Source organism: Oncorhynchus mykiss, chromosome 20 (assembly GCF_057628025.1).
Source record: "Oncorhynchus mykiss isolate SJ-2025 chromosome 20, ASM5762802v1, whole genome shotgun sequence".
NCBI lineage: Eukaryota > Metazoa > Chordata > Actinopteri > Salmoniformes > Salmonidae > Oncorhynchus > Oncorhynchus mykiss.
Window position 1 is genome coordinate 14,086,432 of NC_143041.1, and position 24,181 is coordinate 14,110,612.

At 44.0% G+C, this 24,181-nt stretch overlaps 1 protein-coding gene across 3 annotated transcripts; it reads left to right on the forward strand.

The window, feature by feature from the left end:
- The first annotated feature begins 1 nt into the window (after position 1).
- On the forward strand, positions 2 to 24,181 carry LOC110498929 (LLGL scribble cell polarity complex component 2). Of its 3 annotated transcripts, XM_021575655.3 has the most exons (27): positions 2 to 371; positions 8,565 to 8,674; positions 8,815 to 8,912; positions 9,546 to 9,627; positions 10,605 to 10,720; positions 10,992 to 11,150; positions 11,322 to 11,484; positions 11,568 to 11,700; positions 11,841 to 11,895; positions 12,037 to 12,191; positions 12,272 to 12,483; positions 14,719 to 14,786; positions 14,957 to 15,110; positions 15,333 to 15,437; positions 15,835 to 15,930; positions 16,064 to 16,260; positions 16,381 to 16,528; positions 16,678 to 16,825; positions 20,485 to 20,601; positions 20,715 to 20,881; positions 20,982 to 21,246; positions 21,354 to 21,504; positions 21,613 to 21,635; positions 21,902 to 21,949; positions 22,275 to 22,317; positions 22,404 to 22,462; positions 22,598 to 24,181. In XM_021575655.3, the coding sequence occupies exons 2-26, from the start codon at positions 8,600 to 8,602 to the stop codon at positions 22,459 to 22,461; spliced, it is 3,036 nt and encodes a 1,011-aa protein (XP_021431330.2). In that variant the 5' UTR covers positions 2 to 371; positions 8,565 to 8,599; the 3' UTR covers position 22,462; positions 22,598 to 24,181. The 3 variants fall into 3 exon arrangements, with proteins under 3 accessions (XP_021431330.2, XP_021431331.2, XP_090068427.1); XM_021575656.3 differs by lacking the exon at positions 21,902 to 21,949; XM_090212301.1 differs by lacking the exons at positions 22,275 to 22,317; positions 22,404 to 22,462; positions 22,598 to 24,181 and having other exon boundaries at positions 21,902 to 22,247.

Consider the following 24,181-nt stretch of genomic DNA (forward strand, 5'->3'; position numbering starts at 1 on the left):
AGCCAAACCTATTTGTATGGTCATGCATTACTCCCTGGCTGATTCGTATTGCGGAAGGGGATGTGAAGGGAGGAGTCTCAGCGGAGGCTAGCCAGTCAAGTTGCGCTTTGCGGGTCTGGGGCATCGGGAATCATCACCTCGAGGCTGCGGAGACAGGGCAAGGGAAAGATAGGTGGACGAGCGAGCCTCCAACAAACCAACACAGGGTCTGCATTTACATACTTCAATGCAAGCAGGCGATGTGCTTTGGATTCTGATTTGAAATTGGTTTGGGAAGTTGAAACGTGGCAAACTGGACGCCGACCAAGCTTAGTGAATTAGCGGGCGAAAGCGTTTTGGACACAGCTGGGGCGACGGCCGTTGGGAGTCAGGTGAGTTTCTAAGGGCCCGAGTGAGAGAGGAGTGTCGCGTCTACAGGTGTTGTAGCATGTCGTTAGTTAGCCAGCTAAAATGCTACTACTTAACCTTACTGCTGAAGTGTAATTTAACTGGATAACACTCGCTAGTTAGCACGTCAACAGGGCAACGTTAACCTCGAGAGATTAGTTGCTGTGTGTTAACTTGACTAACGTTAGCTAGTTAGCTTGGCAATGTTGGTGAGCCGCTGCCAAGCCATTCAGATTAATTTCCATTCGACCAGGAATTAAAGGGTCTGTACACTTTAGACATATTAAATAATCATTAATTTTTGGATACACCGGACTGAAATACAAGTACCCTGTTAACTTGCTTGCTGCACAAGTTTGTGAAATAGCTCACGTTAGCTAGCTACCTAACGTTAGCTAACTCAGAACGCTACTGTAACAAACTCGCTAGCGGCCGCTGTGTCTATTAGCTAACTGAAAATATTCCCCGTTCAGGGCCATCAACATCACGAACCATTCACCACGTTTTTAAGTCAGCTGAGCTAGCTAACTGTTGCATAATGATGGAAATGTAAAACTTTGGCAACGGGAACGAGTAGGTGGGAGCAAGGTGTCTTCCTCGTCTCGCAGGTAGTTTGAGGCAACGGTAGAGTAGGGTTTCGTCAATGAGTAATTATGTTTGGGGAGGGGGCGTATGGGCTTGTGGTAAGAAGTCATCTGTTAGACCGGTTTGACCGGTTTCGGGGGAAATTCACGACCAAAATAAGACAATATTGTTTTCATTAGAAATGTCAACAAGACTGTTTTGGGTTGTACATGACTTTCACTTTATTCTTGGCTTCTGCAACATGGAGGATACTTAAGATTTTATTCATTTCTGCCCGCTGTTTGTCATCTGTTTGCAGTTCGGTGAAACCTATGCAAATATGCAGTAATGAATTTGCACACTTTGCTACCTTTTTTATATGGCTTTTACAAGTGTTAAGTATTTACTCAGTCAAGAGTATGAGGCTTACTGTACCTTTGGGCGGTGTTAGTTTCTATCCAGGAAAAAAGGCTGGGACAGACAGGCTACTACTGAAGGACAGACATTCCACTGACACTGCCCAGTCCATCATTCCCACCTGCAGCTGTGCTAGCCAAACAACACCCCTTTGTTCCCAGCAGACCCCTGCCATTGGGACATGATAAACTTCGACCTAAAACTACGCCCCAGTTTCTAAGCAAAACAAGCACCTGTCCCAAGATGTACAGGTAACTGCCAAAATAAAAAAAACATGAGTGATACAAAGTATATTAAAAGCAAGTGCTGCCAGACGGGTGTTGTTCATGAGTTAAACAAATAAAGTCGCATAATGCTTAGGGTCATGTGTAAAAATTCCCAGTATTTTGGTTGCCATGACTAGAAGGAGCATAGGGGGATTAGACTGTGTGTCTCAGTCGCCAGATCTCAACCCGATTGAACACTTATGGGAGATTCCGGAGCGGTGCCCGAGACAGTGTTTTCCACCACCGTCAACAAAACAATGAGAAATTCCATAATTTGGTGAACAATGGTGTCACATCCCTCCAATAGAGTTCCAGACACTGTAATTAATCTATGCCTAGGTGCATTGGAGCTGTTCTGGAGGTTTGTGGTGGCCCAACACCTTAAGACATTGTTGGTGTTTCCTTTATTTTGCCAGTTATCTGTAGATCAGTCTTGATAAGGAAAGCTAAAGAAGCATTGAGATCAAATCGCTCTGGCTAAGTTGTTTTCATTAGAGTAGGCCATGATAAGGGTGCTTACTGCTTAGCCAAGCACAGAATGATGGAAAAGCATAAAATTATGAAGGGACGGATGCAGCATTTTTACAAGACACTGACTGACCAGTGACCACATGATTCATTCTCTAAACAACCTAAAGTCTGCTTCGAGTTGGCTAGATGCAATTCCTCACTGAGCGTGTCATGTCAGTGGCTCGTTAACCTACACACTCTACAGTCTCCTATCTTGGCCCAATTCCTGTTTTACCTCTACCAATGTGGAACAGTTTACCTCGCAGGAGAAATAGACTGGTTAGCTAATGAGACAGGTGAGGAAGTAGAGTAGCTAACATTTAACTTAATCTTCAACAGTAACATTAACTTCTCTCGCTTGTTTTACCAAGGCCTCTAGGTCATGTTTTAAGTAGCTAAGTAATAGGGGGGTCAATACAGTTGTGTGACAATATTTTATTAAGATTGGACTCCTGTGTGTACATGCATACAGTACTAGTCAAAAGTTTGGACGCACCTACTCATTCCAGTGTCATTCCAGGTAGAATAATAGTGAAGACATAAACTATGAAATTACACATGGAATCATGTATTAACCAAAAAGGTAATAAACCAATCTAAATATATATTTTTTTGTTTCTTCAAAGTAGCTACCCTTTGCCTTGATGACAGTTTTGCACACACTTGGCATCCTCTCAACCAGCTTCACCTGGAATGCTTTTTCAACAGTCTTGAAGGAGTTCCCGCATATGCTGAGCACTTGTTGGCTGCTGTTCCTTCACTCTGCGGTCCAACTCATCCCAAACCATCTCAATTGGGTTGAGGTCAGGTGATTGTGGAGGCCAGGTCTTCTGATGCAGCACTCCATCACTCTCCTTCTTGGTCAAATAGCCCTTACACAGCCTGGAGGTGTGTTGGGTCATTGTCCTGTTGAAAAACAAATGATAGTCCTACTTAGCACAAACAAGATGGGATGGCTTATTACAGCAGAATGCTGTGGTAGCAATGCTGGTTAAGTGTGCCTTGAATTCTAAATCATTTGGTGTCACCCGTGAAGCACAATCACACCACAACCTCCATGCTGATATAGTGAGCGGTATGTTTGGCGCGTCAAATCGCGATAGAATTACAGTATTGAATCACTACAGAATCGTGAGAATCGCAATACATATCATATCGTCACCTAAGCGTTGTGACAATATCGGACCTTAAGGCCCCTGGCAATTCCTAGCCCTAAGTAATGCATCAAAATGTATCCCAACAACAGTCAATAATGAACAACTAGGAAAGAATGTGACAACAATGTGTTGTTGCATAGACTTTATTTTTCTATTCAAGTCAGTGCACATTGTATAGCTTTTGTTCTAAAGGTTGCACAGTTTTAGGAGCTGCTTGATACATGAAACCACAAGAAAAAACAAAAATCCTCAAGGGGATGATAATAACAGAAAGTGCACTCTACGCCACACAGTAGGTTATGAGCAATAATACAACCAGTAGCTAAACAGCCGTGAGGCCATTGTTAACTGTTGTCCTGTCTGTGTGATTACAGGAGAGAGGGGTATGACATCCTGTCCACCAGACCCCCGAAAATATTTTATTTCTGTACAGACAGTTACGAGAAAAACATCTCTGCTCTAAGTCCCGTGAATATATTCTTCCTTGAATCCCTGTAATCAGTTATCCTTATCACTGATTGTAGATGTGAATATCAAGGTTATGATGTTATTGGTTTCACAAATCCAACCTTACTGGCAGATCAGGGATGAGATCTATTTCTAAAGTATTTGAGGAGTCTGGTCCCATCCGTTGATGCTGAGTGAGAGGACTCATCACTAAGAATAGGCCTAGCCCTGCAATGAGTGGTTATGGATCAGCCTGTACCAGCGTGACAGCCTACACAGCCGCCCTTCCCTTTTCTCGCTTATTCTCCTTTTTAGACGTTGAGGCCTAAAATTGAATTTGTGTGCTGCATTGTCATGCAGGCCGACTCCGTATGAAGGATTTCTAGACGTTCAGTCCTATGCTCTTGCGTCTTAGGACAAAGGTTAAGAGTCTGTTTGCAAATTCACCGAGAAGCGTGACTAAATAATTTGGGGTCAGTGAAACTCAAATGTCCCACTCTTCCATAGTGAGAGAGTGCAGGAGAGGATGTAGCTGAGCCTCTGTATGCCATGAGCGAGGGAAGAGAGTGGGAGGAGGACTGGAGAGAGGTGTAGTCTCATCTTAATGTTTTCATGATCACACCACGTTTGCCAACACAGCTAATTCTCCTTGGCTGTATTGTCTCCTGCACTTGTCAGACAGGTTTTCTTATTGTTTGTGTGTGAGTGAATTAGGCTTTTTAGTTTTATAGACACACTTTTAACACTAAACATGAACTCCCTCTTCTCGGTTAATTAACTACTTGTTTTTGCTTATCGGCCGGTTTCATGGGAGTGACTTATTAGTCGCTTTTTTTTCTACAAGCTCTGACATAGCTGGTGATTGCATAAGAACATAAGTAGAATATTTCAGATGCCAGGCATTTTTCCTGGCCATTCGATCTGAATTACAATGTCAGCTATGTTATTTAAAGACAGGGCTTAATGTAACTGTCCAGTGTTTCCAGAATTCTATGAAATATGACCTATAATTAATTACAATATGAGTGAAATGTTTTCCTTCTGAATTTTTTTAAAATTTACATCTGTTAAAGCAGATTTTCTGTGTTGGACTTTTGTGAGTATACGCCAACAACAGAATGGTGTACATGTATACCGGTCATAGACAAATATAAATTAGATTAGACTGCTGATTGGTCATCCCTGATGAGGAATCTTTTTTTAACGGTCTGTTTTGAGGTTGAGTTTTTGAAGTGTTTTCTCTCCAATTTATTAGATTTTTTTTTGGGGGGGTGGATTGATAGTTACATATCTGCATTTTCTTTTTAAAAAATATTTTTTTTTACGGTGTATCGACTATCGCAATATTTTTGTGCTAGTTGGCTGTACCTGCACCAGAACTCCAGTATTTTTTTTCATCATAGCTTGTTCTCCTTTTTAAATATGGAGCCAAATTATTTTCAGCCCTTTTTATTTCCGTGATTGATCAAAACTTGTTTTCTCATGGCTCTCTTGTCCCTCTGCGGCAGATATATGGTGAGCGATATGTTCGGAACATCGAATCGCAATACATATAGAATCGTGAGAATCATAATACAGCTCATATCTGCAGCTAGCCTAAGTATCATGATAATATTGTCTTGTGAGCTCTCTGGCAATTCCCAGCCCTACAATTTATGGTTTGACCACAAATATGGGTGTAGAATGAGTCAGCAACTTTATTTCAGGATGGGTAAGCCTAACAGAATATGAACTTTTAAAAGTGAGATTTTCACTGTAGCAGTAAGTTACTAAGTCTAGTTTACGTCTGATGCCCTGTCCAGGCACGTTTGTGTGTGTTTTCTTCTCTCTGTACATCCCCTCTCATCTCTGATGGTTTGAGTTGGTAGAATGCTGGGAGTTTGATGTCCCAGGTGAGCGGTGTTAACGAACCGGGAGTGTGATTTCCTCCCTATCCAAGCATTTCCAAAGAATTGAATATGAATTTTGTTGAAGCCATGCAGCCATATCGCCCCCAATTAAAACAATGCTGCTCTCATTCAGTTTGTTTGATCTGTGTCATCAAGAATGACATCTGTGTTGTATAAGAGCAAGGCCAGGTCAACTTCATTGTCTTGTAAATCTTTGACCAAGTTTCTAAACAATGTTAACGGCCCTTGCTGGTTCGGATAATTGCTGTGTGAGGTGGGTGTCTGTCTGTGTACCTATTTCTCAACACAAGGTCATTGCCCTGCTCTGTCCAAATGGAATTCCTGGGAAAATCCATGGCGGATTTCTCTCAGTTAAGTGGAATAGAATGGCTGTACTGTCCACTCACTGACACTGTGGATGTTTGCCATTTAGTTTCTGTGTCACTGGCTTCAGCATAGCATTGTTTTTCCAAGTAATGAACAAATCCCTTCCCTTTGGGGACTTCCCTTAAGCCTTATTGCCAGAATACTGTCCACAGGGTGTTATGAATGGAAATGTAGTCTGTCTGTTAGGATATGTCATGTGACATACTGCACATGATTCCCAGCTCCAAACCTGTCTAACTGTACTGTAGCCTTGAATAAGTCACTCATTTTCAGTTTGCTCCATTTTCCAAGCCTTTTGTACTCTGAAGAATAGAGAGTCGTAAGGAAGCCACAGGAAGAGGTGGAACTTGCTGTTTGAATTGACAGTTCTAAACACTACTGTTCTGCTAGTGAGGTTCTAATGGGAGCGTATGGGATGCATAATCACTGGGTAGGCCTTGACTAACTGTCACACTGGTTGAAATCCTACAATTAATCACCATGTTGTCTGTTTCAGTAATGTAGACGGGCTTCCTTGGGTCTGTGTTTACATTGAACACTGCCATAAGACTGCCAGGTTTTTCCATACTGCGGTGTGCCTGCATGTGCGTTGTGTGTTCCTCCTACAGCTACCCTCAGTTTTCATCAGCAGAGCAGATTCTTGTCCTTGCCTAGGAAGCCATTCTTTGTGTGAAGCCCTAAAGAGGACCTCCCACCCAGCCTTTGTTAGCAGGCTTAGAGCACTGAGCTGCTTCTTTCTGCTCTGCTGGCCCCTTGGGTCTACATTGGTGGACTCAGAGGAACAGAATGGGTACTAGACCAATGTGTCCGACACACATTTAACATGGAACTCTCTTCTATTAAAAAAACTAAGTATATTACATTTATTTATCACAGATCTAGGGTAAGCCTACCATCCCCAAATCCTTAAGCATGCAACTTCATCCCACTCCCTTAGTCTCCAGGATCCAAACGAGGAAGTTTACTTGGTGAGGGTGTGAGTCAGTCCTCCACTATCCCATAATCCCTCACACGCCTAATGACTAACGGCATCTTGCCGCTGATATCAGGGTAATAATAACAAAAGTATGTCTCACTCTGTCTCGAAGACTGAGTAGGCCTAGACAGAAAATACGGTCTCATAGCTTATCCCGGCTTGCAATATTATAATTTGTAGTTTTTATGAAATCATTGTTGACATTTTTTAGTTTTACTTTAAAATCAGCGAGGCCTGAAACACTGGCCTGTTTTTTTTTTTTTTTGTATGTCTTTTGAGGGGGAACATTTAATTTTTGTCATCACCTAGGGAGACACAGCTTTGAGGTTGAGTTCAGTCAGAGTAGACAGGTTTATATGCTGACCTCAACGCCTGCGTCGCAAAATACATTTTCATATAATTCAATCATTGCACTCACACTGCTCGCGCGTGGCTGTGTAGGCAGGCTCTAAAATAGAACTTGGTTCTATTTGTGACGCTTGATGCACTGCAATTCCCTCCTCTCCCATCTCCTCATTGGTTTTAGGAGCATGTACCCAAAGATAAACTGCTGTCCACACTCCAGTTGGTGGTGGTAATGCACCTTAAAGTTGGTTGCCATCCGCCATATCAAGTCTGAAGAAGAAGCCTGGAGGAGGAGAGCTAGAAACGAACTGTGTTTACCCTTTTTATCTGTGGAATAATTGTCGGAGTAGAGGACCTTGTGCATTTAAGGTTAAATAACAACCCAATGTTTATATCCCAGGACAAATTAGCTAGCAAGCGCAAGCTAGCTAGCTAAATTGCCATAAATGTCTAAAGCTTTTCGACATATCTCCAAATTAACATAGTTGTTTCAGTTATTTGATATTTCTACCTGCGTGTCCTGATCGCGTCTGGTGTGGGTGGACAAAAACCAACGCGCGTGATCGGTCTGGTCAGCATGTTAGACCACTGACATTTTTGGTCTAACCAACCTGTGGCTTCAACCTCTCCTTCACGGGATGGGCTTAGGGAATGTGTTGGTATGTGTAGAGATGAAGAGAAAGCTGTCCAGTCCTCTTCCTTCCTCTTAGTGAAATGAAAGTCGGAGTCCAGGGGTTTTAAATTGTCTGGAAAAGAGAGGAGAGTTGTTTTTAAAAGGTTGTGATCGGGTCATGGTTCGTTATGCCCTAAGCGTTGCGCAAACGTTATTGATAAAGGAAAGAATGAAAAGCAGACTCGTTCTTTCTCTCACTTTTCCTCTTTCTCTCTGAAGGGCCTATTTGGAAACAGCAGGTGTGACAGGTGTTTCCATCAGTGTGTAGTAGTAGAACAATGGTCTCTTTAGTTGAGCCTCCAGTGACCTCCAACCCCTAGCTCTTGTCTGAGACGAGCCCCACCCCCTCAGGCAGTGTGTGTGTTGACCACGGACAAGAAAGCAAAGAGTAGGCCATGCTCCTCCTATGGAATTCCTTTCTCTCATCTGCCTGTCTCTGTCAGTGGCCAACACACACCATCTGAGCTGAGTTTTTCCTGGAGCCCTGGTTTAGTTTCCCCCCCCCCCCCCTTCATGAATCTCCTCTCTCCCACTGTCTCTCTGTAGAGGTGAAGCAGTTGGGCCTGTGTGCTCCTGAGAGGATGAAGAGGTTTAGGAGACATGGCCAGGAGTCCCAAAGAGAGCGGATCAAACAGGAGCTCTATGGGTTCAACAAGGTAAGACCAGTGACAGTCAGTCTGATCTGACAAGGCTTTGATCTCTAGTCTCGACAGGAAGGCTATGATCCCAATCCCAGACAATTATCAGGGAATTTGTCTTGCCAGTTTCTATAATTCTCTCTCACTCACCCACCCAGACAGTGGAGCATGGTTTTCCTCACCAGCCCAGTGCCCTGGGCTTCAGCCCCAGTCTCCAGCTCCTGGCCATCGGCACACGCTCCGGAGCCATCAAACTGTATCCTCTTTAATAGACACGGGAGAGGTCTGTCTGGTTGTGTAGGAGTGCAAGATTGAACCAGTTTGTCGCAGTCTCCCCTCTGCTTTAGCTGTCTGTGGTTAGTGTGTGGGTACATGTGGAGTCATTTTTATATTCCCAGGTTGTTGCTCAACTCTGACTACCAGACAGACACAGTTGCTGTGTGTCTATCTCTGTCGTAGTGTGTGTGTTTGATTCATCTTACACAATCGTACTCATTGCCAGTGTGGAACCAGTCAGTACACTCCCACCATTCACTCCCAGTCACTATGATAACCCTTGTCTCTCTCTGTCATTATAATTAATTCACACAATAGGGGAAATTGTTCTTTTGATAACACAATAAATTCTATGAATGAAAGTATTATTAGCCAAGGGCAGGGCAGCCAGATAAGACACAAAGAAAGACAACAGAAAATCTCTTCTTTCTAAAGATGCATGTGGACTGTTTCAGTACAGTAGAAAAATAAGAACCCGTGTCTATGAATGGGGGGGGGGGGGACTGTGTGTGTATACATCATGCTTTGTGTGTGTCTGTGTTTGCTGCGCATGTGTGTACACTGTGTGTTGGTGTGCCATGCTGTGTGCGTGTGTTCTTTAACCTGTGATCAGTTACGGTGGCCCAGGTGTGGAGTTCATGGGTCTACACGATGAGAACGCTGCCGTCACACAGGTCCACTTCCTGCCACACCAGGTGAGTGGCTGCTCAACACACACGTTGGCAGCACCTTATCACATGCTCCGTTCACACTTGCTACTGAAAGGATCTTCTTTGGCGATATGGCCAAAATATAATATTACAAAAAAATACAAATAATTACTATTTTATGTTTTTGAATAATTAACAAAGATGAGCTGGCACACACCCAGAAAAATAGTTTGTGTGGAGGTGCTGACTAATGGTGAATAAACTATCAAAATAAAGTTGTGCACTCCATATATAAACTCCCAGTCATTTATTGGGTATTTACCACCGTTTCGGCATCACTGTGCCTTACTCAGGGTAATGTCATGGATACTTGAACCAGGTTATGTAGACAAACAGCACTATAACCAGCTACGTTTGCTCCGACTGAGTACATTTCTTTGCAAACTAACCACTAATTCTAATGGTTAACAGGATTTAGGCCCCCTTGCTAAGACAAACTAGCCTTTTGCAGATGTAAGAAACACAAGCTAATGGTGTAATTCTGGAATGTTAGTGGATTCATATTAAAAAGCAAAGTGAACACAGCATTGTTATCAACGTTGTTGCATGTTCTGTATTAACCATGCAGACTGAATACAAGTGTCTTGCAGTCGAGAAACCCCAAATGTGCTCCTTGAGTGACGGGACGGGCCTAGTTCTGTGTGGAAAGTGGCGTGGAGAGCGATGACTCAAGTAGCAACTTAAACTATGAAATGGACGTTACACACGGCGTATCACATTTAACAAACCGAACATTCAAATAATGTCATAGAAAGTAACATTAAAAACCCAAACCAACGTAAAATACAGTATACCGCCCAGCCCTAGAATCCAGTATGTGGATCTGATCATTGCTGGGAACGTTAGTACTAAAGCTGTGTTTAACAGCCCCAAAACGTCCTCCTGACAGTCATAACGTGTTCCTAACGTCCTCATAATGTCCTACGGTCCTTTTTAACATCTCTAGTTGCTCTATTGAACAGGTGGAGCTGGTGACTCTGTTGGATGACAACAGTCTCCACATGTGGACCCTCAGAGCTCACCATGGTGTCTCTGAGCTGCTGGAGATAGGACGCTTCACACTCACTGGACCCCCGGGGTGAGAGACACCACCCCACAACATCTCTCCTATCCCTTCTCAAGCTTTTTTTATTTTCCTCACACACTCGCACTCATTGGATTGCCCCGGTAAGAGGACCCATTGTGAGACATGCACAGAACTAGAATGAGGTTCTATTTCTATGGTGACATGCATACTTCAGTGGTGAACACATATGCACCTTAAATAGGATTTTTCTGTCTGCCACATTCAACCTGTTTAACTTCATCCCATCTTTCTCTCTCTCCCTCTTTCTCGTTCCCTCCATCAGTGCTCCCCCCAGTGTAACTCGTGTAACAGCGGTGCTAGCCCACTCTTCTGGGGACCTGCTGTTGCTTGGAACAGAGGGAGGACATGTGTTCATAGTGAAGGTACCAGGCTTCAGAGAACTAGAGGAGAGGAACATCAGCCTGGAGAAAGTCACCAACAGGTACTAACACACACCACACACACTTCCTTTTCATCGAGTCACTAAATTGGAAATATTGGTATCCTAAACAGACGGAAACAACTTGATTCCTATTTAAATGCTTCTCACACACACGGCCACAAATGGATTTGATCGATAATTGTGCTAAAACGGAACCCCCTCATTTCGTAGTGTACCAGAGGAGTACGGAGGTCGTAGGAGCCTGGAGCATGTCGAGTCCTTACAGGAGAATCCCGTCAACCCACGCCAGGTTCTGATTGGATACGGACGAGGCCTCATGGTCGTCTGGGACCTGGACAGCCAATCAGCCGTCAAACACATCCCCGCTACACAGGTATACAATGTGTGTGTCTGTGTGTTGGTGTCTGGATGTCGAGAGCTCTGATCTTGACTCCCTGTTTGGTTTTGCTTCCGTAGCAACTGGAGAGCGTGTGGTGGACGGAGGACGGTGGCCATGTTCTCAGTTCCCATAGCGATGGCAGCTACTGCCGCTGGAAGGTGGCCGGGGATGACCCACAGAGCGAGCAGGAGAAGTCCGAAGTACCGTACGGTGAGGACCCCCGAAAAGTCAACACCGTGTTTCTCTCTGTGGAATCTAACAAAACACAGCAACGGGGATAATGTTATTGATTGAATGGTGAATAGGTTCATTGATGATTTGATAAATTGATTTGTCTTTCTCCTCTGTAGGCCACTTCCCCTGTAAGGCCATCTCTAAAATCATCCAGCTGCCGACAGAACAGGGGTGAGTGAGTCTCTCTCTTTTTCTCCTCCCTCACTCTCGCTCTGCCTGCTCTGTCAATTCCTTTTTCACATCCTCCATTCTTACACATGAATCCATCTGTAAATGTTTTCTAACCTGGTTCTCCTGTATGTCTATATCCAGGCCCCCGTTCCTGTTCCTCAGTGGCGGCATGCCCCGGGCCAGCTACGGTGACAGACACTGTATCAGTGTGATCCACAGTAAAACACACGTGGCTCTGGACTTCACCTCCAGAATCATCGACTTCTTCGTCATCAGAGACGGACCAGACCATACAGGTAGAAAGGCAGGGGGATACGCGTGCACACACAGGTTCAGAAACGCATACACACAGGCTAACCCCTCTCCCTCTGTCCAGGCGAACCCAGTGCATTGGTGGTCTTAGTAGAAGAGGAGTTGGTAGTAATAGATCTCCAGACTGAAGGGTGGCCGGTCATCCAGACTCCGTACCTGGTGCCTCTCCACTGCTCGGCCATCACCTGCTCCCACCATGTCTCTGCTATACCCCTGAAGCTGTGGGAGAGGGTCCTGTCTGCCGGAGCATTGCAGAACACACACTACTCTAAGAAGGTAGGTGACACACACTGCCCAAGCATGTTCCTGCACCACATACAATAAACATTTCACTCCACACTGCCTTCACCCAGGAATACCTATGTAAGAATGCTGTTCATTGACTGCAGCTCAGCGTTCAACACCATTGTTCCCTCCAAGCTCGTCACCAAGCTTAGAACTCTGGGACTGAACACCTTCCTCTGCAACTGTGTCCTGGACTTCCTGATGGGCCGCCCCCAGGTGGTGAGGGTAGGCAACATCACCTCTGCCACGCTGACCCTCAACACGGGGGCCAGTCAGGGGTGTGTGCTTATTCCCCTTCTGTAATCCCTGTTCACCCACGACTGTGGCCACGCAAGACGCCAATACAAATACGTTTGCTGACGACACGGCGGTGGTAGGCCTGATCACCGACGGCGACGAGACAACCTACAGCAGGGATCTTCAACTATATATATTCATCCGCGGGCCAATTTCTTTTTGAGCTTTTTGTCGGGTGGGGCCGGAACGCGATCACAAATTATTTGTGGACTGCAAATTGACCGCAAGAAGCCCAAACAGAGATGTTTCCCTGAATCATAATCATTTAAAACTGTTCTTACATTTGTATATGATCACGTCTCTCTATTATGCGTGGGAATTCTTGGGAACAGATTTCTTAAATTGAAGTCACTTGGAGCTGATTTCCTGGTGTTTTTACAGTCCTACAATGCAAATCCCCCACCCCCCACCGAAAACTTTGGGGGCCAAATAACACCGACGCCAGTGCCAGGACAACAACCCCTCCCTCAATGTCTTTAGACCAAGGAGCTGCAGTGGAGCGACGTCATTATGACGACAGGGCTGCAGTGGAGCGGGTCGAGAGCTTCAAGTTCCTCTGTGTCCAAATCACCAAGGACTTAAAATGGTCAAAACGTTATACAGCTGCACCATTCAGAGCATCTTGACTGGCTGCATCACTGCTTGGTATGACAACTACACTGCCCTCAGTCACAGGGTGGTACGGACAGACCAGTACATCACTGGGACCAAGTTCCCTGCCGTCCGATACCTCTATCAAGTGGCGGGAAGGACCGGAAAATTGTTCAAGACTCTAGCCACTCAATCCATAGACCGTTCTGTCTGTTTCCGCACAGCCAGCAGTACCAGAGCAAGAAATCTGACACCAACAGGCCCCAAGCCATAAGACTGCTAAATAACTAACAAAATGGCTGCATGGACAGTCTGCATTTACCCTTTTATTTTATTGGAGTTTTTGCCCTGACTCTATACACACACACACACACACACATTCATACTGACTCTACACACACTTGCATGCATACAATCATCATCCTACGCTGCCACCACACTTAATGATATTGTATATCCTGATGCCTACTCACCTAACCCCTATACATACAGTCCCGTTTAAAAGTTTAGACACACCTACTCATTTTGCTGTGTTTTTTGCTGTGTGGTCCTACTGGTTTTTACATTGTAGAATAATAGTGAAGACATCAACACAATGAAAGAACACATCGAATCATGTAGAATCAAAAAAGCATTTTACATTCTTCAAATTAGCCACCCTTTGCTGTGATCACAGCTTTGCATACTCTTGGCATTCTCGCAACCAGCTCCACCTGAAATGCTTTTCCAGTGGTCTTGAAGGAGTTCCCACATATGCTGAGCATTTGTTGGCTGCTTTTCCTTCACTCTGCGGTCCAACTCATCCCAAACACTGATCCCGTAGAGTTAAGAAGGAAAGAAATTCCAAAAATGAACTTTTAACACAGCACACCTGTTAATTTAAATGTTTTCCAGATGACTACCTCATGAAGCTGGTTATTACATGATTCCATATGTGTTATTTCATAGTTTTGATGACTTCACCATTATGGAATGAGTAGGTTTCCAAACCTTTGACTGGTACTGTATAAAACCACTCCAGTATCTCTGCACATGGTAAATATGGTATTGGCACTGACCCTGTATATGGCTAGCTTCGTTTTTATTTATTTATATATATATATATATATTTTTTTTTTTAATTGTTTTGACCTTTTCTAGTACTACTGATATTGATTACTGCATTGTTGGGAAAGTGCTTGCAAGAAAAGCATTTCACTGTGCATGTGAAAATACATTCTGTTAATTGGAAACTTGAATTGATGGAGCACAAATTGAATTGACCTAAATTCTTTCTTGCTTTCATCCTAATTATAATTTTTTGCACCCCCCCCCCCCATTCTCTCTCCCTCCGTCCAGCCGTGGCCTATGACAGGAGGACAGAACCTGGCCCCAGACCCCCCTCAGAGAGACTTACTGCTCACAGGGTCAGTAGACTTTCACAGCTCGTTCATTTATTTTCAGAGTCCTCATTTCAATGCAAGTTATGATCTACATTTTAATGTTCCTGTATGGAGACTGCGAACAGGGTTTCAAAGAGTCAGTCATGTTTTTGTTTCTCTGATTTGTTGATCCTCACAAATGTAATCTCTCACAGGCACGAGGACGGTACGGTGCGTTTCTGGGACGCGTCGGGGGTGTGTCTGTACCCCATGTACAAGCTGAGCACGGCAGGGGTGTTCCTCACTGACTCGGACCCCAATGACAACCTGAACCAGGGCACAGAGGGAGAGTGGCCACCTTTCAGAAAGGTGTGTGTGTGTGTGTCTGTATAAGTAACGTGTAAAGAGTTTTCCACTATTAGGTTGTGTGTATAATCACATACAGGGAGCACAAAGGTAAAGTGGAGTCCTTTTAGACAAGGTGTAGGTGTGTTTTGTGGGGGAGAATGTGTCTCGTGAATCAGAATAGATAGACGATTCACACACTGAGACAGTGTATGAAACTTGTCCCCATCCTCTTCTTCCCTCCAGGTGGGTTGTTTTGACCCGTACAGTGACGACCCTCGTCTTGGCATTCAGAAGATCCACCTGTGTAAATACAGCGGCTACCTGACTGTAGCTGGCACTGCTGGACAGGTGAGTTTACCAGGGGAAAACCAACCACTACCCCCCCCCCCCCCCCCTCTGGTGGCCAGTTAGCCTAACTGCCGTGTCTGACATGTTTGGACATTACTGGTATAAATCCAGTCTGTTATTGTCTTAATTTTACATTTATATTATCTGTCATTAATTATTAATGAGGGTGATCTGATTTAGTTGGCTGGCATATATATATATCTCTCAAACCCACTATTCTGGCATTGCAAGCACCATGCTCTACCAACTGAGCTACAGAGGTTCCACCACACACACACACACTAAGAGATGTGAATGTCTGAGTGGTTCATATAAGTGTCCGATAAGACTGCCTGTTGGTCCAAAACAATACATGTGATGTTAGGGTCTGTCCGTCTCTCACCTCTCCCCTCCATAGATCCTGGTGTTAGAGCTGAATGATGAGGCAGCAGAACAGACTGTGGAGGCCACCGTAGCAGACCTGCTACAGGGACAGGAGGGCTTCCGCTGGAAGGTAAACAACGACAAACAAGAAAATTACATTAGGAGTGTGTTTAAAAACTGCAGTGCAATTTTGATTGAATTGGGTTTCGGTTAGCATTAAAAAAAAGGTGATCAATACTTCTGTAACCGTCTCTCCATGTCAGGGCCACACGCGTCTGGAGGTGAGGGAGGAGCCGGTGACCTTCCCCCCAGGTTTCCAGCCCTTTGCCCTGGTCCAGTGCCAGCCTCCGGCCGTGGTCACTGCCCTCACCCTGCACTCTGAGTGGAAACTAGTAACATTCGGGACCAGCCACGGCTTTGGACTCTACGACTACCAGCAGAAAAACAACGTTCTCGTCAGGTAAGTGTGTGGGGGGGGCGTGTTGAGTGTTTGCATGTTTCTGTCTGTATGACTTCAAAATAACGGACGGTAATGGAGATCGTATGTGTGTGTTAACCCTTTCTTGTCACTGTCCTGTAGGTGTACTCTGAACCCCAGTGACCAGCTGGCTATGGAAGGTCCTCTGTCCAGAGTGAAGAGCATTAAGAAGTCTCTCCGTCAGTCCTTCAGAAGGATCAGGCGCAGCCGAGTGTCCCTACGCAAACACCATGTCAACAACGCAGCTAAGGTAAAAGACTACAAAAATGTCTTCTTGGGCCACAAAAAATGACTGCATAAATCTTAATTGAAAGTTCCTAAAGATCACAATTTTTTTGTGCGGTCTTCTTCTGCATTCATCTCCAACCCAGTGTATCTAAAACGGGCTTCTCTCTCTAGTTGCAGCAGGCCAATGCTCGTCTAGAGGCGGAGCTAGCTGAGATGGAGTTGGCGCCCGTCCAGAGAAAGATAGAGCCTCGATCCCCTGACGACTCCTTCACCGGCCTCGTGCGCACGCTATACTTCGCTGATACCTTCCTTTCAGACAGTAAGTCACGCTAACGGTTTTGACTTGACTTCTGAGGTTAGTTTTAGTCAGTGGTACCCACTTTCACTTGAAAGTCACCCAGTAAAATGCTACTTGAGGAAAAGTCAGACTTTTTTGGTTTTAAATCTACTTAAGTATCCAAAGTAAATGGAATTGCTAAAATATACCTAAGTATCAAAATACGTTTAAATTCTTTATTAAGCAAACCAGACGGCATCATTTTCTTGTTTTTATTTTACGGATAGCCAGGGATGTTCAAACACTCAGACATAATTTACAAACGCCAGATCGGAGGCAGTAGATGGCCAGGGATGTTGACTTGGTAAGTGCTTGAATTGGACTGTTTTCTTGTCCTGCTAAGCATTCAAAATGTAATGAGTACTTTTGGGTGTCAAGGAAAAATCTATGGAGTAAAAATATATTTTCTTTTGGAATGTAGTGGCGTAAAAGTTGTCAAATTTAAATAGTAAAGTACACAGACCCCCCAAAACTACTTAAGTAGAACCTCAAAGTATTTTTACTTACTTTACACCACTGGTTTTATTTAGGGGTGCCAGGTAGATCGTGCCAGCAGAGAAATGTTTGATTTCTCCTTTCTGTTTGTGATTCAGTCTCATCTGTCAAGTATAGACCAATACAAAGAACTCATGAAAAAGTCAGTCGTGAAATATAAACTTTTCATAAACCCATAACATTGAAAGAAATAACTCCAAAACAAAAGGTTATTTTGCATTTTTGTAAAAATGGCTTAAAATATTTCAAGTGAATCTATTTGACCTCTCTCAATGTTCATCAACAAGCTGTGTGTGAAACCAGTCCCATTCAGAAAACCCCAAAACACTTGTTCCCCACAACATTACAAATGATTAGGATTCACAATATATTATTCCCCAACAACTCTTAGTAACCAAACAACATACACTATTTCACTTATTTAAGTTGACAGTTGAGTCTGAGTCAATCCGATCCAACAGTAGAACTCAAGTGGAGAACAACAGATCAGCTGAGATTTTCCTGTCATTTCAATCTGTTTAGGAATGTTGGTGGCGTTTTAGCTTTTGTTCAGACACTGCTGTAGTGCACTTTTGAGTTCAAAACAAAGGTACAGTGCTTGAAGTATTTACAACCCTTGTATTTTTCCACATTGTCTTACTGCGTGAATTTACACACACTACCCCGTAATGTCAGTGGAGTTATGTTTTTAGAAATGTTTACAAATTAATAAAAAATTAAAAGCTGGAATGTCTTGAGTCAAGTATTCAACCCCTTGCATGGACTCAGTGGTTAACATGATTACTAAATCACTATCTCATCTCTGTACCATCTATCTGTAAGGTCCCTCATTCAAGCACTGAATTTCAACCACATAGACCAGGGAGGATTTCCAATGCCTTGCAAAGAAGGGCACCTATTGGTATATGAGTAAAACTAATAATATAACACCCAGTCACTACAAACATACAGGCGTCCTTCCTAACTCCGTTACGGGACAGGAAGGAAACCGCTCAGGGATTTTACCATGAGGCCAAAGGTGACTTTAAAACCGAGTTGAATGGCTGTGAAAGAAGAAAACAGAGGATGGATCAATAACATTGTAGTTACTCTACAATACTAACCTCATTCATCCTGTTTGCAACAAGGCACTGAAGTAATACTGCAAAAAATGTGGCAAAGCAATTACATGTTTGTCCTTAATACAAAGTGTTATGTTTGGGGCGAAACCAATACAACAAATGACTTAGTAATGAGAAGGGCAGATTTCTATAAAACAGTAGACTATATTGACTGAAACTGGTGTTGAGAACAACGTGGTGTAGGCGGGTGGCAGCGGAGAAAGGAAAGGGAGGAAAACTCACCTTAGTTATGATCAACTGAATGGTGAAAATATTGGAGCTGGGGTCCACATACTTTTGGTCATTTAGTGTATTTAGTTAATTGATCTCCGGCAGACAAGTAGAAGTGGCAACTAATCCATTCGTTTGCTCATCTATCACTGATCATAAACATTTAGCATGTGATACTGTAGCCTAAATCAAGTGTTATTTAGCTATGTACCTATTTTCCTCCCACTGAAACCTAAAATCCTGACTCCAGTTTCGCATGAAAATACCTAACTTTATTCTGTATTCCATAGGTTGCATTATCAAATCACATCTCACCTATGCATGTCAAAATAATGCTATAACTTTCCCCCCGCTTCTGCGCTGTCTTGTATTGCTGCCCATGTGAGAGCTTCTGTAGAGAATGTGTGATCAACAAGCGGTATAAGAGTAGATATGGATTATTATTATTATTTTTTTTTTTTAACTGTTACCTTGATATTTCAGCAATTTCCTCTCTTCTCCCCATTATTCATGAGTTGATCTGATATATGTATAATCATCAACTTGATTTAGCCAAGTAGGAGATATTGTCATTCTTTGAAGATTATCTAACAAGCTAGGCAACTTTGGTCATTTGTACTTTTGTTAGACTGCCGTTACAAAGTTTGTATGAATGCTATCGCCTACTCTGGGTGTGCTCTGTGGCGGCAGGTAGCCTAGTGGTTAAGAGCATTGGCCCAGTAACCGAAAGGTCGCTGGCTCGAAACCCCAAGCTGGCTAGATGAAAAATCATTCAGCAAATTCGCTCTGGATAAGACCGTCTGCTAAATGAGTAAAATGAAAAATGCTCTGAATTCATTGAGGAACATAACGCTCTGAATTTATGATCAGCCTGTTTCTCAATTCACAAGAATGTCATAGGCTATCAAAGTTATTCATTACTAAGTATCAGTTTAATTTACTGTGAAATCTTTACAAAGGGTCGCAGCTAAGCCAACGTTGTGGTGCAACACCAATCTTATTTTGGGAGAACCCTGGCACAGTAACCATATCTTGGGTTTAAATGCTTAAATGGGCACTTCCAATTTTCTCTGTATTTCCTGGGACTCTGGATAAATATGAATTATTTCCTGTATTGAAACTTATAAAATATTCATCCCTATTGCTGCATATACCACTCACCATATTTTTAAAGCATAGTTGTGGCTGCTTCATGTTATGGGTATTCTTGTAATCGTTTAGAACTTAGGAGTTTTTCATGATCAAAAATAAACTGAATGGAGCTAAGCACATTTCACAATCCAGGTGTGGAAAGCTCTTAGACTTACCTAGAAAGACTCACCGCTGTAATTGCTGCCAAGGGTGATTGACTCAGGGTGATTGACTCAGGGTGATTGACTCAGGGTGATTGACTCAGGGTGATTGACTCAGGGTGATTGACTCAGGGTGGAAAACTTACCTAATTAAGATGGCTTTTCTGAAAGATAAAAGCTAACATTAGTAAAAAAAATATATATATTATTCCACTATGACAGAATATTTTGTGTAGATTTATAATTACATCCATTTTAATCCCACTTTCACATGTTGAAAAAGTGAATGGGTGTGAATACTTTCTGAAAGCACTGTATGAACAAGCTTCAGAGCTGAGGGTTTGAAACCTTCCTCTCTCGCATCGCTCTTTTTCCACAGCTGATGCTGGCTATTTAATTGGGAGTTAAAGGGGAAGCGCAGCATCGGGAGGAGACTCACTGATGCGGTTCAGACTTAAATTCGGAGCTGTTACAACACACAGACATTTTATGACATCTCATACTGCTCATTACCCTCATACAGGCTCCCACAACACACCATCTCTGTGGGCAGGGACCAATGGGGGATCAGTATTCGCCTACCAGCTCCGCCTACCGCCTGTGGAACGCAGAGGAGAGGACCCTGTCACAGCACACCCTGGTGAGAACACGCATGTTCTTACACATCGCTCTCTTGCCTCCCTCGTCCACACTTCCACAACTCTGTTTTAACAGACAATGAAGCACAAATCCATTATCCCACTTTCTCCCCAGCTAAGGAGATCCAGTTGATGCACCGTGCTCCAGTAGTGGGCATCTTGGTGTTGGACGGCCATGGTTCCCCTCTGCCTGAGCCCCTGGAGGTGGCACACGACCTGGCCCGCTCACCTGACATGCAGGGTTCACACAGCCTACTGGTTATATCAGAGGAACAGTTCAAGGTGAGAAGACACACACACACATGCACACACATCTTACCCACACTCATAAAGAAACACAGAATGTGTTTATCCTCCAAGACTATAATTTCTCTTTCTCCAGGTGTTCACCCTGCCTAAGGTGAGTGCCAAAATGAAGTTAAAGTTGACGGCCATTGACGGCTCACGCGTGCGCCGGGTGGGCGTGGCCTGGTTCGGGAGCACCCGCACGGACGACTACGGCGAGAGCGGCCTCACCGTCCTGACCAATCAGGGAGACCTCCACGTGGTGTCGTTGCCAGGGGTGAAATTGCAGGTCCAGTACCCCTGTATACGTAGGGAGGACGTCAGCGGCATTGCATCCTGCGTCTTCACCAAGCATGGACAGGGTAGGACGAGAGAGACACACACAGTTTACATCTCACAAGCATTTGGCATTTCATGTATTCAGTTCTTTCATGCCATTTTTTTCTTACTTGCACTCTTTCTCCCTCAGGTTTCTACCTGATCTCTCCGTCAGAGTTTGAGCGTTTCTCTCTGTCTGCTCGCTGTGTGGTGGAGCCCCGGTCTCTAGTGGAGGTGTCCTCCCAGACACCCAGCAGCACTCTGCCACGGGCGCCGCCGGACGGGGCCTCTGTGGAACGCAGGTAGACACACTGTTTTTATAGCTGTATTCACCATCGACTTTGGAAGTACTGCTTTTTGGCACAATTACCTTTTCATGTTTTACTGAACAGCTGTGTCTGTCATTCCAGAAATTCCACGAGGGATGGCGCGGGTAAGATCACATGCTGTTTGTTACTGCTTTAAAGAGCTAATATAATCTATCTATAGCTATGCAAATAATACTAAAACATGCACGCGTCTATGCTTAACAGTGTTCTTCAGCAAGCGCACAGTATGAAATGCTCTGTTAGGCTGTCAACCTTTTTTTTTTTTTTGCTTGTGCTGATCGGCCTGCGAACACACGATCTACACTCACTGTGTTGTCATGCCGTGTGCTTCTGTGCCCTGATTGCGTGCTGCGATGCTGTTCGTTTACAGAGAGCTCTGCTAGACGTGTGATGGAGCATGCTTTGCTGAATGACGAGAGTGAGTACCTCAGGAACCACCAGACAACCTTAACAGAACTTAACCTTAACCAACTCCCAACATTTGTGCGAGTGATCCCTGCGGGGATTGAACCCACAACCTTGACGTTGCTAGCGCCGTGCTCTTACCAACTGAGCAATATCGATATGCGTCTGCTTTGACTGTCCTGTTTGGCATCCGGACGTGTAACCCAACCAGCAGTCTTGAGTGATTGTCTGCTACACAGTGAACCACAACCACCCCATTGCATGTTTTTCATGATGACCATCCCAACTCATGTCAATCATCATTGTGCATCTGTGGTCTGACGTGTGTTTTCTTACAGCTGTGCTTCAGGAGATCCAGAAGTCTCTAGAAGTAGATCAGACGTGAGTATTCACCTCTGAAACGCAACTACAAGCTCTGTTTTTCAGTGTGTTATGCAGGGACTCAATTGTGTGTGTGTTTGCTACAGGACGTTCCTGGAGAATGGGACGAGTGCTCTCGCTGGAGGGAAGGTGCTGAGCAGTTGAGGTGAGTTTATGATCAGTATCATCAACATTAATCTTCCGGAATATGATACATATCACTATGGTGATGGATTTCAGGTTGCTCATTGTTGGTTCGGTCATCTCTTGTTTTGTCTTTCTCTCTTTCCCTGTTCTTCAGACTGAGCTGGTCATCCTTGTGCCTGAGACATCGTGGAGTCTGCCTAGTGACTCCTGCCGCGCGACTCCTGACTCCTGCCTCGCAGTCTACACAAACACTACTATTACTACCACTACTGACCACTTGGGCCCCTAGCCCCCGGAGAGACTCACCCCTGACCCCTAGCATGAGAGGCTGAACCCTGGCCCCTAACCCCAAAGACTGACTCACTGGCTTTGTCACAAATGGCACTCTATTCCCCAAGTAGGGCACTGCTTTTAACCAAAGCCCATAAAGGGGGGTTGGTGTAGTGTATGAGGAACAGGGTGTCATTTGAGGCCCACCGCTATGGAAGGACCACCGTCTGTGCCTAGGGACCAACCACTGTACTGTAATACCCCTGCTACGCTTGGTACCTCTACACCTGCCACACATTAGTAATGATTGTATGGTCATTCCGCTGACGCGCTTATCCAAAGCCACTTACAGTTCTCACACACAAGACATACTTGCATTAAACACACCCTACTCACTCATCCACCCCTTCCTCACGTTCCCTCCTCATCCCGACACCAGGCATTCAGCCTTTCACCCTTGAACTCAAGCTGACCTGTGAAACTCTGATTTGTCCAGTAGCAGCCTTGCTCTGCACATCCTCGCTTGCCTTAGTCTCCTAGAGAGAGACGCATATGGGGGAGTGGGAAGATATAGAGAGGAGGGGGGGATGGACTTGTTTTTTTTATTCCTATGATTCTTTTATTTGTAATGTCATTTTACCTGTGATTTTGTAACCTTTTTGTTTTGATTCTGTGTAATTATTGGAGATGTAAAATCTAGCTGGATGGGAAAAACTGTACAAGGGAGCCAAAAATGTTTTTTGTTGTTTTTTTTATGCTGACAAATCATCAAATTTATTCTGGCACTCCAAACAAGGCATTGTTTTGAGTGCGAGAGCAACATGGAGTATCTGTGGAATCCGTACTGTTAATTTTGAACCACACAAGGTGGTAGACCACCAGCCTGGTAGCCAGACCTATTGTTGCTTTAGCCAACTCAGAAACACATCTGACTACCAGACTAGCAGTATAAGACCACTGTGCCGTAAAATGTCTCCCCAAGCTTTTGTTGCCAACTGACCTCCCTCCTTACCTCTCCTACCGTCCGCGCATTAATGTGTAATAACCAGTTATAACCTGACGTAGGTATTTGTCCTGTGTAGCACATGACGCTACAACTTTCTATGGTGGCTTGGTTTTTAAAATGTTATAATGTAAACCCTTTTTTTTGAACACAGCAATGAGTAATGTTATTTAGGAATGTAATTTTAAGATATTGTAGTCAAATGTTTAATATATATGTACTATATGATTCTCTGCCTGTTAACGGTTAGGTGTGTTTTTAATAGGGGTTGGCTGCTATAGTCGGATCTCGCAACAAAATATTTTGGTACTGTTTCTTGAAATGCTGGGTATTTTAGCATTTCTGTGGTCTCTAGAATATATTTTTGTAGTGAATCATGGAGTATGAGAACCCTACTTTTTTTGATTGATAACTTTCACACTACATAATGTCCTGCTGGAAAATGAATACATGTTTTTCACAAGA

Coding starts and splice junctions, on each gene's coding strand:
- LOC110498929 (XM_090212301.1), top strand. CDS start 8,600: ATGAAGAGGTTTAGGAGACATGGCCAGGAGTCCCAAAGAGAGCGGATC. Junction 8,675..8,814: donor AGCTCTATGGGTTCAACAAG/GTAAGACCAGTG, acceptor TCACCCACCCAG/ACAGTGGAGCATGGTTTTCC. Junction 15,111..15,332: donor AGTGGCCACCTTTCAGAAAG/GTGTGTGTGTGT, acceptor TCTTCCCTCCAG/GTGGGTTGTTTTGACCCGTA.